The following is a 12,406-nucleotide window of genomic DNA, read 5'->3' on the forward strand; positions in this document are numbered from 1 at the left end:
GTTTTCCGGGAAATGTGGCCAAATCTCAGAGGATTCGCTTTACATGCCGCTTGGAGTTGCCATAGAGGAGGAAATATGTCCGTGAACTCCGTGTGGGAAAACACACAGCCCTAGCTGACATATTATAAGCCGAGACTGAATAAATTAGGAAAAAGAAATATTGGCAAAGCGTCCAGTGTGGTGTAGCGTCTCGACCAATCAGACACACCAATTTTCATTTGATTTAACAAATCAATTATTCATTAGATTAACAAACGTTCACAGACCCCTCACCCAATAAACATACTGGGTGCCAAGTTGTCTGTGAACAAGGCCCAGGACCCTGGTTACCATGGCAACCCTGACACCAGATACATTTACGACCTAATGGAATGTGAGTAGGGAAAATCACTGCCTTTTCCATAAGGAAGAGACACAGTGCACAGTAGAAATGGACTCTTTTCTAATTAATCCATAGGAAAACCTTTCTTTGAATGAACACACATATCCTTCAGGTCATTGTGTATGTTGTCTTTGAGATTTTATACTGTTTTATGCAGGCTTATGATGGAAACACTCATTCCTGTCATCTTACCTATATGTAATCCTACCATGTTTAGTATCTATGAATTCGCCTTCTGATGATCTAAACGAGAGTGTATATTATATGTGGGTACATAGGCAATATATTAGTGTCCTGAGAATCTTTAGTAATTTCGATTCAAGTTCCATTTGCAAATTACCATGCCCTCACACAAAGGGTCATAAAAACTCCCCAGTATCTCAAAACTCCCACTTGGGATTCCGGCCTTTCTCATTGGACAAGCCCATCTTGAGAGGCGGGAATCTTCGCAGACTTTAAAGGCCTCACATTCAGTGACCCGCCCAGAGTCAGTGGTTCTGTTAGGTTTTGAGAAGATGTGAGCTACAACGCTCCAGGACACACTAAGTTCGTGCCAGGCTTCGGCCTTGACTTTTCCATTCACCAAGATTCTCTGACTCAAACTGGTTCTTTTTCATCAACCAACTTCAGCAAAGATCAACTTGAACCTTTGGACTGCATCAAGCCTTTCTTTCAGACAGACGAGACGTGCAAGTATCAAACTTAGTCTTATTAATTGATACATTAGGTATCATTTGCACCTTTTTACAAAGGTGTGTTTGAACTAAGAATCTGATGTCGTTTTTTGAGATGTATTTCCAAGAAAAAAACGTCTTATATTCGGGTCAATACGGTAATTTTAATTTTTAGTGAGAACAGGTCAATAGAAAAGAACTTTAAAATATTGTTTTTTTTTTATATTTGTGGGTTTACTGCGGGAATAATACTGTAAAGCAATTACACTTGAGCTTAACATGAAATCATTCTTGGCATTCTTTGGTAAAGCGATTAAGCCCGATTTTATTTATTTTTTTTTACAAATGGAAAGAGGTTGAAAAACACATCACAGTCATTCCAAGTCTTTCTTCGGAATTTCGGATGCTCCGTCTCTAGAATGAATTTACAGTCATAATGAGACAAAGCTTGTGGGCTGTCTCCGAAGAGATCAGATGAATGTTGTTTAGCATGGGAAAGAAGCTCAAGTTTGTTTTTCCTTTGCAAGCAAATAAAGTGGAATTCGCATTAGTTTTGTGAGGTCTCTTGTACTGAAGGATCCTGCAAACAAAATAAATGATTAAAGCATTGAAAATATAACGACATTGACAGAGTTTAACGTCAGCCTCAATGCTTGTTTTTCCTTGTATAATTTATTCAGCACTGGATGGCAAAATAATAAAGCATGCTGCAAAAGCATATTTCTTAATTAGGGTTTTTTCTTCTTTTCTTTTTGGAGCAGGACTTCAATTTTTGCTGATGATATTTCTTTTTCTTCCCTTCAATGGGGGTAAAAAACTTTTCTGTCATTATAATTAAGTAGTTTGCCTGAGGTGCGGAAGGCGCAGCTTCACGGCTACAATGCAAGTTCATTATTCATAGCCACAGAACACAGCAGTGTGCTTGTTTCACCATCATTCAACAGGTACAACAAATCAAGTCTGAGCAAACAGCCCATAGCTTCTCTTTTCACATCATTATCCACGTTTAGTCATTTTTTCCCCTGGTGTAGCTACAAGCCTTATTATTAGACTGTCTTAAAAAAAGGAATAGTAGCTATTTTCACGTATCTAACCCTCTGGGAAACAATATGTATCTGTTTACACACAGTTCTTGCTGTGCTGCTTTAGCAAGCAAAGCCTTTTAATCATTTATGCTATTGAAATGGGAGTTATGCAAGATACTGGTTTAGAAACTCAAAGACGAGGTAAAATTCTAATTCAAAGCCTTAAAAGACCTCTTTGTCTCTAAACAGCAAAGGAATCTGTCTTATATTACCAACACAGTACACAATCACTTTCAAGATCTTTCATATTAACTGTTCCTCGATGGTGGAATGAATCTTTAAACTCAACCCATACACGTCAACAATCTTTTCTATCTGAATACTTTTTCATGTTTCCTGTCACTTGTATTTGCTGTATAAGATTTTAATAAAAATCATTAAAATTCATACATATTCACCAATGAATTATTTAAATTTAGACTGATTTGTAAACTATAGTTCAATGACTAATTACACAATGTAACCAAAATTTCTTTCACAATTTTATTTTATTTTTTACGGTTTTGGTAATTCTGTGGTGCTAATTTTTATTGTATTATTTATTTTCAATTTCAATATATTGGTAAATATTTAGGTAATATTCAGTTAAATTTTAGAACTGCTATCATTAATTATGAAACATTGGTTTAGAACAGATTAGGTTGTTTTTTTTGTTTTTTACTAATTTTGCATTTTTTAAGATATATTACTTTTGCAAGGATGGTAACATTCTCAAAGTTTCTGTAACTTTCCGGAATATTTTGTAATATTCTAGCGCTTGACTAGTCATAAAAGACCAAATTCATCCATTCTACTCTTCTGAAGTTTTGGACGACTCACTTTGGTAACTGTTTATGTTAATGTTACACTGATGTTAGCTCGGTATTATGCATGTACCTTGCAATTGTTATGCATGAGTAATAACAGATTAGCTTGTATAATTTGTCAACACATTTTTTTAGTTTGCATGAGCACTGCTAATGATACACAAAAAGTAATGTAATTTTCGTATTCAGCATGTCAAACATTCAAAATTAAAGTGAAACAAAACTTTTATTTAAAAAAAATATATATCACAGTGTTACTTTCAAGCCTGTAAACCACAATTTTAAAATGTCCCTGATATTTTCAGATTTTTCAAGAATCTAGAGACAAGCACTTTCTCTATCCACTGCTGTGTGATGTTATAAACCAGAAGATATTTAATGTTTAACAACTTAATGCGATCAAAAAAAAAAGTCCTATCGCTTGCACAGGTGTTAAAATAGTCTGATTACACCTTTATCACTTATTGCTGATGTAAGTCAAGGAATATTTCACCTCCACATGGGAAAATGTGAGGGAAAAAAAATAACTAGATAAACCTAGGATGGTCATTTTGACAATTTTTTTTTAGGTGACTGTTCGATATAAATCTTGCATGTTTTTTTTTTATGATCGTGCTAGTTTCCCAAATGAAGTTATACATAGAGATACAGGTATTAGTTTTGGGAAACAGTAAAGGTTTGATAAAGCCCCTTTGTGTGGGCAGCAAATAATCCCCCAACTTCGGCCGTGTGTGAAGCTCAATACTGCATCCGCAGCTCTCTGTGGAGATGAGGCCAGGGGTTGCAGGCCCAAACATCTCATTACTGCCAAAAACAAACAAAAACTGCAGCAAGCACATACTCCCTCATTTATTACAAAGACAGCAGTGTCCCTCAAAGATTACACAGCAAAAAATCTGTTTATTAATCAGTATTTTTATCTGAAAACTGTTTTCAGATAAAATATCTTGCATTAAGTTTATTTTTTACCACATTGGCAAACTGTAACAACATTTTGAGAGGTTTCTGCTTGAAACAAGCCAAAACTGTTTGCCAACGCTGTATGAAAAATAAATAGTATTAGTATTAATATATTATAAAAAAGCAAATATATTTCTGTCTGTCTTAAATAAGGTCAGAGAGTGCTTAACACAGGTACAATCCAGCTAGATTCTGTAATAGAAACTTGCTGTCTCATTTCTAATAAGTTTGTGGTTACAACACTTGAGCAAATGAAAAATTACGGAAAAACTGAATGCAGTCTGTTTGGGTATGTTGGATAGGCTCATGTCAATGAGTTAATTTCATCACTCAAAATGCAGAAATGAGAAACCCACTCGCTTTTGAAATGAAATGAAGGACAAACGTGAGGGTTAACAGCATAATTAATATGGATGGCAGGGAGAATCAAACATGCTGCAACTACAGAGTGCCAGAATCCATTCTTTTAAACAGGCTTTACAATGCAAATGAAGGGACAACCTATACCTTCTGGCAAAAATGTATGTTCTTAATGTGAAATAATTTTTAACTATTCTATAGCAAGAACAAACGTTGTAAGCAAACATTAACAAAAGCAATTATCGTTGAAAGGCTATGGGGGTCCAAATGTCTGAGAGCACGCTGAAAATAAGGGATTGAAAATCTAATGTAAAACTGGGGGGGGGGGTAAATTACTAAATGTAAATGTAAATCTCTGTTTGAAACCTGCAATTGCAGTTATTTGTGGAATTATCTTCTTTACGTGGGTTGAGCATTGGCACGGCTCCTCAGCACGGATGAATCTAATGTTTTGAGGTCTATGTGTAGGCTGTCAGTCAACGCACCAGTTCACTGTACTTCGCAATTACAGATACTACATCTTGGAAGTATTTCCAAAATAAGAATTTTCACCGGAAAATGTAATCTGAACAAGTAAGTAACATGGCTGCCAGTTTTGTTCTGACCAATTGAAAAGAAAAAAAAAAAAAGTTTTACAATAAATCGTGCTACCAATGATGATTAAATCAAACGATCACAGTAGCACAAATAGGACAAATGCTGGATGAATTACAAACAATTTCCTACAACAAAAAAAACTAAACAAAAAAACAATAATAACTGAGGAATAAAAATGCCACCTAAATCTGTTAGCATTATCATAGCGAGAACTTTTGAGTAGGGCTTCAACAACTAATCGATAAAATCGATTATGAAAATCATCGACAACGATTCTCATTATCGATTAATCGGGTCTGCCCACAAGTGCACGTTCAACGGAGTTTACATACTTGTCCAACTTCAGCCGGTCGCGTAAAGCACTGAATTACTTATTTCTATGGACAAAATGCATCTAAAATAGTGGAGGAAACAGAATGAGATGCTGCAGGAGAGTTACGTGATCCAAGCTACCCAAAACATGAGAATTCTTTATTTTAAGCTTTAAGCTAATGCATTAGCGTAATGGCTTGCCCTGTCAGGCGCTTTAACAGATGCGTGTGCGTCCTCAGCGCAAAAAAAACTTTCAGTTAACGGTCATATCCTTATGTATAAATGTCACAAATTCATTTAAACAATTTTTTGACAGATTCCTACAATTCCTAAAATGTGTTTTCTCTTTATTATGGCAGGTGGTCTAATAAATTGTTAAGCACTGTATGTTTTCATAGCATTCAGTTGGCACGTTTGTTTTAAGGACATTGGGCAGAATGTGGAATAGTGTGTTTTTGTCAATAAAATAAAAAAAGAAAATTGTTTGTTTTTAATCCGATTAATCGGGAAAAATAATCGACCAACTAATCGATTAGCAAAATAATCGTTAGTTGCAGTCCTACTTTTGAGTATTATAATTAAGCATCTTAAAAACAACAATGTCTGTAAATATATTTAACATACTTGCTGAAATATCTGTCTAACACTTCATATACAAATATCATGCATATGTATAATATAAGGCAGCACTTACCCCAATGTTGAAGTTTCCAGTGAAATAGTCAAGATTTGCCTGGACGAAGCCGATGTTTGTCAATCCAAGCTGAGCGCTTCGGTCTCTGGCCCTGACCAGTGACTCCTCTTTATTTTCAATGAGAATAACCTGATCGATAACAAACAAAAAAAAGGGATATTTCACCATGCCGCATATAATACCAGTTACAGTTTACTGGTTCATTGCCAAGCTGCTCATTGATCCTCAAACTAATCTTCTTAGAAAAGCCATTTTATCAAAAGGAAAGAAAATCAGCAGAGAAAATGAAGTACATCTAAATGACTACCTAATAATCCACTGAACTATCAAAAGTGTATTAGCGCTCAAAGAGTATTCTAATGCAGAGTAAGTACCGACTTGATTTTCCTATTCGCTCTGGTTAAAGTACAATTTTCCCAAAAAGGTCTTGTGGGAAAAAATCAGTTTGGAATCAGTTTATTTTTCCAGTGTCAACAAATGAGGTCACTTGGGAGGAAGTTTCTCTTCTTTGACTCCTTTAACTTGAACTTGCTACACTTGAACAAATCAGAAAGTCTTACCTGACATTTAGGAAGCGTGTATGCCAAAACAATCCCAACGTGCCCCTAAGAAAACAAAGAAAGAGAAAGCTGCAAAAGATCTTGGAGAAACAGAGCTCAAAGAGCTCATCAGATCAAAGTCGGCTCACGAGAACACAGACACCCATCAGAATATTGACCTGTTGCTCACAGGCTGTAACATCAGGGCTTATATGTATGCACAGAATAACAAGAGCACTCCCAAAGATTACATGAGGTGACAAGGGAGGAGAACAGATGCTTACTGACACACATACAGACTCTCGTAAGAAAACAGAAAAAAGTACAAGACGTTTTTAAAATGTCAGAAGGCAACTTACCCCCCCGCTGCAGAAATCCACCACTGTGTGCCCGGGGTGGGCCAGCTCCGTCACCATGGCAACCAGGTTGTCGAGCTGTTGTTGTTTGCGCACGGCGCGGGCGTCTGACATCTTACCTTTGGAGAAAAGCAAACGTGAAGACTGAGACGGCCGACAGCAACACACCGCAATTCTTTTCTCATCTGAAGCCAAATTAAAAATGAGTGTCCATGCTATAAATAATACATGACACAGTAAATTAATGATAATGTACATTCAGCAGGTCATCATCAGAAAATAAACAGAGATCACAATCAGTCTGTCATCTCGAACGGGTTTATTATAAGAATGACTGATTTTACAGAAATAAATAATTAAATAAATAAAGGTGGCTATATAAATAACAGATGAATATAAAGAAACAGATTGATATAAAGATAGATATAAATAAACAACAAATAGATATAAATAAAAATAACAGCTAAAATACATAGGTAAACAAACAAACTATTGGTTTATTTAAAACAAATTAATTTTAAATGATATTATTGTAAGAGAAGAAAAAAATATGGCTATATAAAGAACAGATATAATTAAATAACAGACAAACATGAATAAAAAAAAAATAGATCATAACAAAAAATAAAAACAAACAAACTATTGTTTTGTTTAAATAAGTTAAAATTTTATTCTAAGAGAAGAAAAAAAGGTAGAATGATTCTAGAGACTGGCAAAGCTATGTAGGAAATAACCGATAAAAGTAAGTAAATAAATAAAATAAATAAAATAAAATAAATAAAAACAAACAGACTATTGTTTTTGTATTGTTTTAAGTTTAAACTATTTTATTGTAAAAGAAGAAAAAAGGTGGAATGATTCTAGAGACTAGCAAAGCTATGCAGGGAATAACAGATACAAATAAATACACAAACTATTGTTTTTATTATAAAAATATGCATAAATTACCTTATTATAAGAGAAGGAAAATGTGGAATGATACCAGAGTGCTAGTCTAAGCCATGCAGGAAATAACAGAAATTGGTCGTATTATTATATAAACCATAAAAATGTGGGTATTAATAATTACATATTCACACTGTTATCAAGCACATCAAGTGTCAAGGCAGGGTATGTTATGTGTCATTAAAACTTCTAATAATTATTTTGCTTCTTCCATTTGTTTTGTCCCTCACTTGGCTCTGCACAATTTACATCAGTCTCTGAACATCAGTATAAACAAGCCAATGAATACCTAAAAATGGCATTCGCTACATTTAGCATTCTTACAGGTCACAAACTGAAAAGAGAACTGCCAACCACCACTCTCAGCTGTGATTAAACAGATTGCATTATTTCAACGGCTTTGTGAGAAATGTTAAAAGCGGGAAAGCTCTCAAAAATTTATTTTTACACCTTTTTTTTCCCCTAGCCACTCAAGTCATCTCAAACTTTAATTGGAGTTAAAGGCTGTTTTCACACAGCCACGGGGAATAAATTTGCAGCAGATTTCCTGTTTTGAAGCGAGTGCTCAAGCTGCGTTGAAGAAACACCATCAATGCAATATAAATCACAGACACGTCTGCTGTGCACTGCTGCGCTCATTTATGCACAACTCTCTGATGACAGCGGAAATACTACCTAGAGCCAAATAGGAAACAAACCACAAAACAGCCTAACAAAGCTTTGTACAGTTTTGTTTATCATGTGTTATCAACACCTGATAATTAATGTCTATGATTCTGACAGGCTACAAAAGAATCAATCAGGCTCAGGTGAGGAAGAAAAGACAAACATGCCGATTCTTTTGCAAAAGACGCCTGTGGAATTTGCATGTGTTGTCTTTCTCTAACAGGATTCGAATGGCATGAGCGCTATCAGAGTGGAGCAGATACATAGTATGCAGTGAAGATGTAACTCATTAACTGAGAGCATATTTGCAGGCTCTGAGAGACATAAATCCAGAGGAATGTCGGCGTGCTGTCAAAAGAACAATCTCTCACACATCAAGAGAATCAAATCCTTCTGAAAACCTGCAATCCTTCCAATGAACAATGAGCTTTTGATATTTTTTACCAGAAGGCAATGGATTAGAATTCTAATATAATTTATTGTGAAATGCGTATTGTAAATCATTAAAAGCACATCCAGATTAGCTGATTAGCTAAACGTCCAAAAGAAGATAATTAAAAGGTATTAACATGGTTGTGGCAGACAAGTAAAGAACTGAGTAAACAAAAAATTGCTTTAAAAGTCTACTTATTTCATATCATTAACCATAAACCCATCACTGGTCTACAGTCCAGAGCAAACCATTTTAAAAATGAGTGTCAGTTTTGTCACAACATGTTCCGACACTTAGGATCCCAATAATCTAATTTTCCATAATTTGCTACAGCACAAGCAAATAAATAAAGCAAATAAATTAAATACATTTTTGAAACCTGTGAATCACATTCCCCATAATTTGCCAACCCAGTCTCATAAAAATACGTACCTCTGTGTACATTACTGCAACACCGTTTTTACGTACCTTACTGCACGTTTCGCCGCAGTTTCAAAGAGAAATGTCCAGTGAGTGGCGCTAAAACACGGGTTCAATACGTCAACCCTGGCACGTTTTTATTACGTTGATATAGGTACGTATTTCGCGTCTTGCAAAAATGTGCCCCCAGGTACGTATTTGCCATGAGACCGGGTAGTAATTTGCGGTCCTTTTACCACAGTCAAATCAAAAGTGGCAAAAATGCCAAAAAAACTACAGCAAATAAGCAAATAAATAAGCAAGCAAGTTTGAATCCTGTGAATCTCATTTCTCATTATTTGCTGTTCTTTCACCATGGTCAAATCAAAAGTGGCAAATTGGACAAAATGTACAACAACAAAAAAAAAACAGTAAGCAAATAAATGATCATAAATAAATAAGGAAGGAAAGAAGGAAGGAAGAAACTCTCAAAATACATTATGGTCAAGCTCCACCAAAAGCTGTATTCTGCAGACAGAAAATTGTGGTGCTGAAAGTGAAGAAGGAGAAACCAAGCAGAAAGACGTTCATAGAATGATGAGATGTATTGATCAGGCAGAGTTTCTAATTTACCTGAGATAGCAGCCAGGTTTGATTCACAACCCACTGCAGTCCTTTGAGACAAACAGAGAAGGTGATAGTGGAGACAGAGATGATTGAGACAAGACGAAGATGTGTATTTGTTGGGAAGAGAACGGATGAAACAAATAAGAAAAGATCATGAGGTCTAATCAGGGCTGCACTGATACAATCATCAATACGGCAATTCCTTTTCTCATGATATTGCTTTTCACAATACTTTAGATCCATGTTGATTTATGTGCCTTTTCATATATTATCCCACAGTTCAACTAATAAAGAAACGAGCAATTTTAATAAACTGGCATTTCTCAGTGTGGTCACTTATCTGTATAATAACTTTAACAATACCATAACGTACAGTGATGTTTTGATCTTTACATGTGTATTGGAGTAGGGATGGTTATCTCAGCTACCTTACAATGCTGGTTTAAGAGACCAGTTTTTTTATTAACTGAACTGTAGGAGATAATATAATAGGAAGACAGAATTAAAAATCTGACTGCATCAATGCAATGTTGTAATTTAGATTTAAATTATTAAAAAAGAAAATTATGCTCACCAAGGCTACATTTGTTTTGTCAAATATACAGTAAAAAACTGAAATATTTGTGAAATATTACTACAATTTAAAATGACTATTCGAATCTAAATGTAATTTATTCCTGTGATCAAAGCTGAATTTTCAGCATCATTACTCCAGTCTGCAGTGTCACATGATTCTTCAGAAATCATTCTAATATGCTGATTTGCTGCTCAAGAAACATTTCTTATGATTATTAATGTTTAAAACCGCTGTGCTAATTAATATTTTTTTGTTATTTTCAGTGTTTTTTGATGAATAGAAAGTTTTTAAAAAACTACATTTATTTGAAATTGAAAGCTTTTGTAACATAATAAATCTCTTGACTGTCACTTTCCATCAATTTAATGCATTCTTGCTGGAAAAAAATAATAAAAATCTTACTGATCCCAAAATTTTGAACAGTAGTGAATCAATATGTGATTCAGAACAGCAAATTACTGCAGCGTACAATGTTTCCACTGAACTAGCATTTTCAAAACCCGACAGAATGGAGGATGAGAAAATGAAAAACAGCATCTCTCTTTTCAACATAACTCAGCTTACAAGAGGTTCCAATAGTCTTCCAGCCAGCGAACCAACGGGAGAATATTTTCCAGCAATCCAGACCTCAATTTCCTTCTTTTCTGCTGTAAAGTGTGAATGTGCGAGCGCAAGCAGGGGAGGGGGAACTTTTACCGAGGACACAAAAGCAGAAGAAAACAGGCCCCTCGAGTGGACGATCAGAATAGCGTGTTCGAGTGGCTACATCTGTGTTTGCGAGATTAAGAGAGGCCTGAATTAAGGTATTTAAGCAAGAATGGAGGACATCCTCAAGGTTGTTTTTCTGCTAACTATTCACAGTCACAGCTTCAGTGAGCGATTGGGAGCTGGAACAGAATACACATATAGTTAATAGATAAAAGGCCAAAATCAGTGACCTCAAATCACTTGGAAGGGAAAATGTGGACATGCCACCCACCACTGCTTTCCAAAGTTACCTTTCATGAACTTAAAAACAAGCACATTATTGGTGGGCCACACGTCCATCTCAAAGTACCGTGGTATTACAACTTAAAACATCACTTGTGCTACCACAGCACGTTTTTTGTAAGTGGAGTTTTTCGTTTCTTTTTCATTCATTTCTTCATAATATATGCCGCTAACACTGTAACATACAAATGAGAACACCAAACACTAATGAGGGAGTGTATTCTGGGAATAACAACATAAAAGCATTGAAGAATTGAGAGGATTTGAACATAAGCCACATTTTGCTCACATTCTGGCTTCTCGGTCTATATAAATCCATTGAAAGCAAATGTGCCACTTTTTGTGCTTAAATATACAGATTTGTACTTTCACAAGGAACTGAGCCAAACCTCCAAGACTTAAACTCAATCAACATTTTTCTCATTTATGAAATAAATGTTTTGTTCTTGTTGTTCTGGATACTATGCAGTGGCACAAAACAGTGAAATCTGAGCTCAAGTTGGAATGCCGCAAGATGGAAAATAACAGAGCCATGCAGAGGTTAGCTTTTTTGACATCTTATTTTCACAGCGAATAATTTTTTATTTTTTTTAATCCACTTCTACTTCCCAAATACTGACACATTTAGGTCAATCATGTACAAGGTTAATTCTCAAAGTAGGCAAGCAAGAGTTGAAGCCATTAGCATTATCCAGCGTGTATGAGGCATTCCAGACAGACATCATGACATCTATGTTAAATCAAGCCTTAAAGGGGTCATATGATGCTGCTAAAAAGAACATTATTTTGTGTATTTGGTGTAATGAAATGTCCACACAAACATCTGCATTAAAACACAAACCATGACACAGAAAACGAAAAAAGCCTTTTTAAAAGGTATTATCAAGGTGACTATTTCTAAAACTGCTAAAAAATAAAATAAAATTAAATAAAATTAAATAAAATTAAATTAAATTAAAAAAAATAAAATAAAAAATCTTACTTTAATCGTACTTTTGAACAAT

At 35.0% G+C, this 12,406-nt stretch overlaps 1 protein-coding gene across 5 annotated transcripts in view; it reads right to left on the reverse strand.

Moving 5' to 3' along the window:
- Positions 1-12,406, reverse strand: part of LOC107757010 (glutathione S-transferase C-terminal domain-containing protein-like) — a 55,596-nt gene that overhangs the window by 10,928 nt on the left and 32,262 nt on the right. For all 5 annotated transcript variants that reach the window (XM_016574341.1, XM_016574343.1, XM_016574342.1 and 2 more), the window contains exons 6-8: positions 6,769-6,884; positions 6,431-6,475; positions 5,871-5,999 (exon numbers count right to left, since the gene is read on the reverse strand). In XM_016574341.1, the coding sequence (XP_016429827.1) occupies positions 5,871-5,999; positions 6,431-6,475; positions 6,769-6,884 (290 nt within the window). The remainder of the gene's footprint in view (positions 1-5,870; positions 6,000-6,430; positions 6,476-6,768; positions 6,885-12,406) is intronic.

Source organism: Sinocyclocheilus rhinocerous, unplaced genomic scaffold (assembly GCF_001515625.1).
Source record: "Sinocyclocheilus rhinocerous isolate Xijiao unplaced genomic scaffold, SAMN03320098_v1.1 scaffold953, whole genome shotgun sequence".
Taxonomy (NCBI): domain Eukaryota; kingdom Metazoa; phylum Chordata; class Actinopteri; order Cypriniformes; family Cyprinidae; genus Sinocyclocheilus; species Sinocyclocheilus rhinocerous.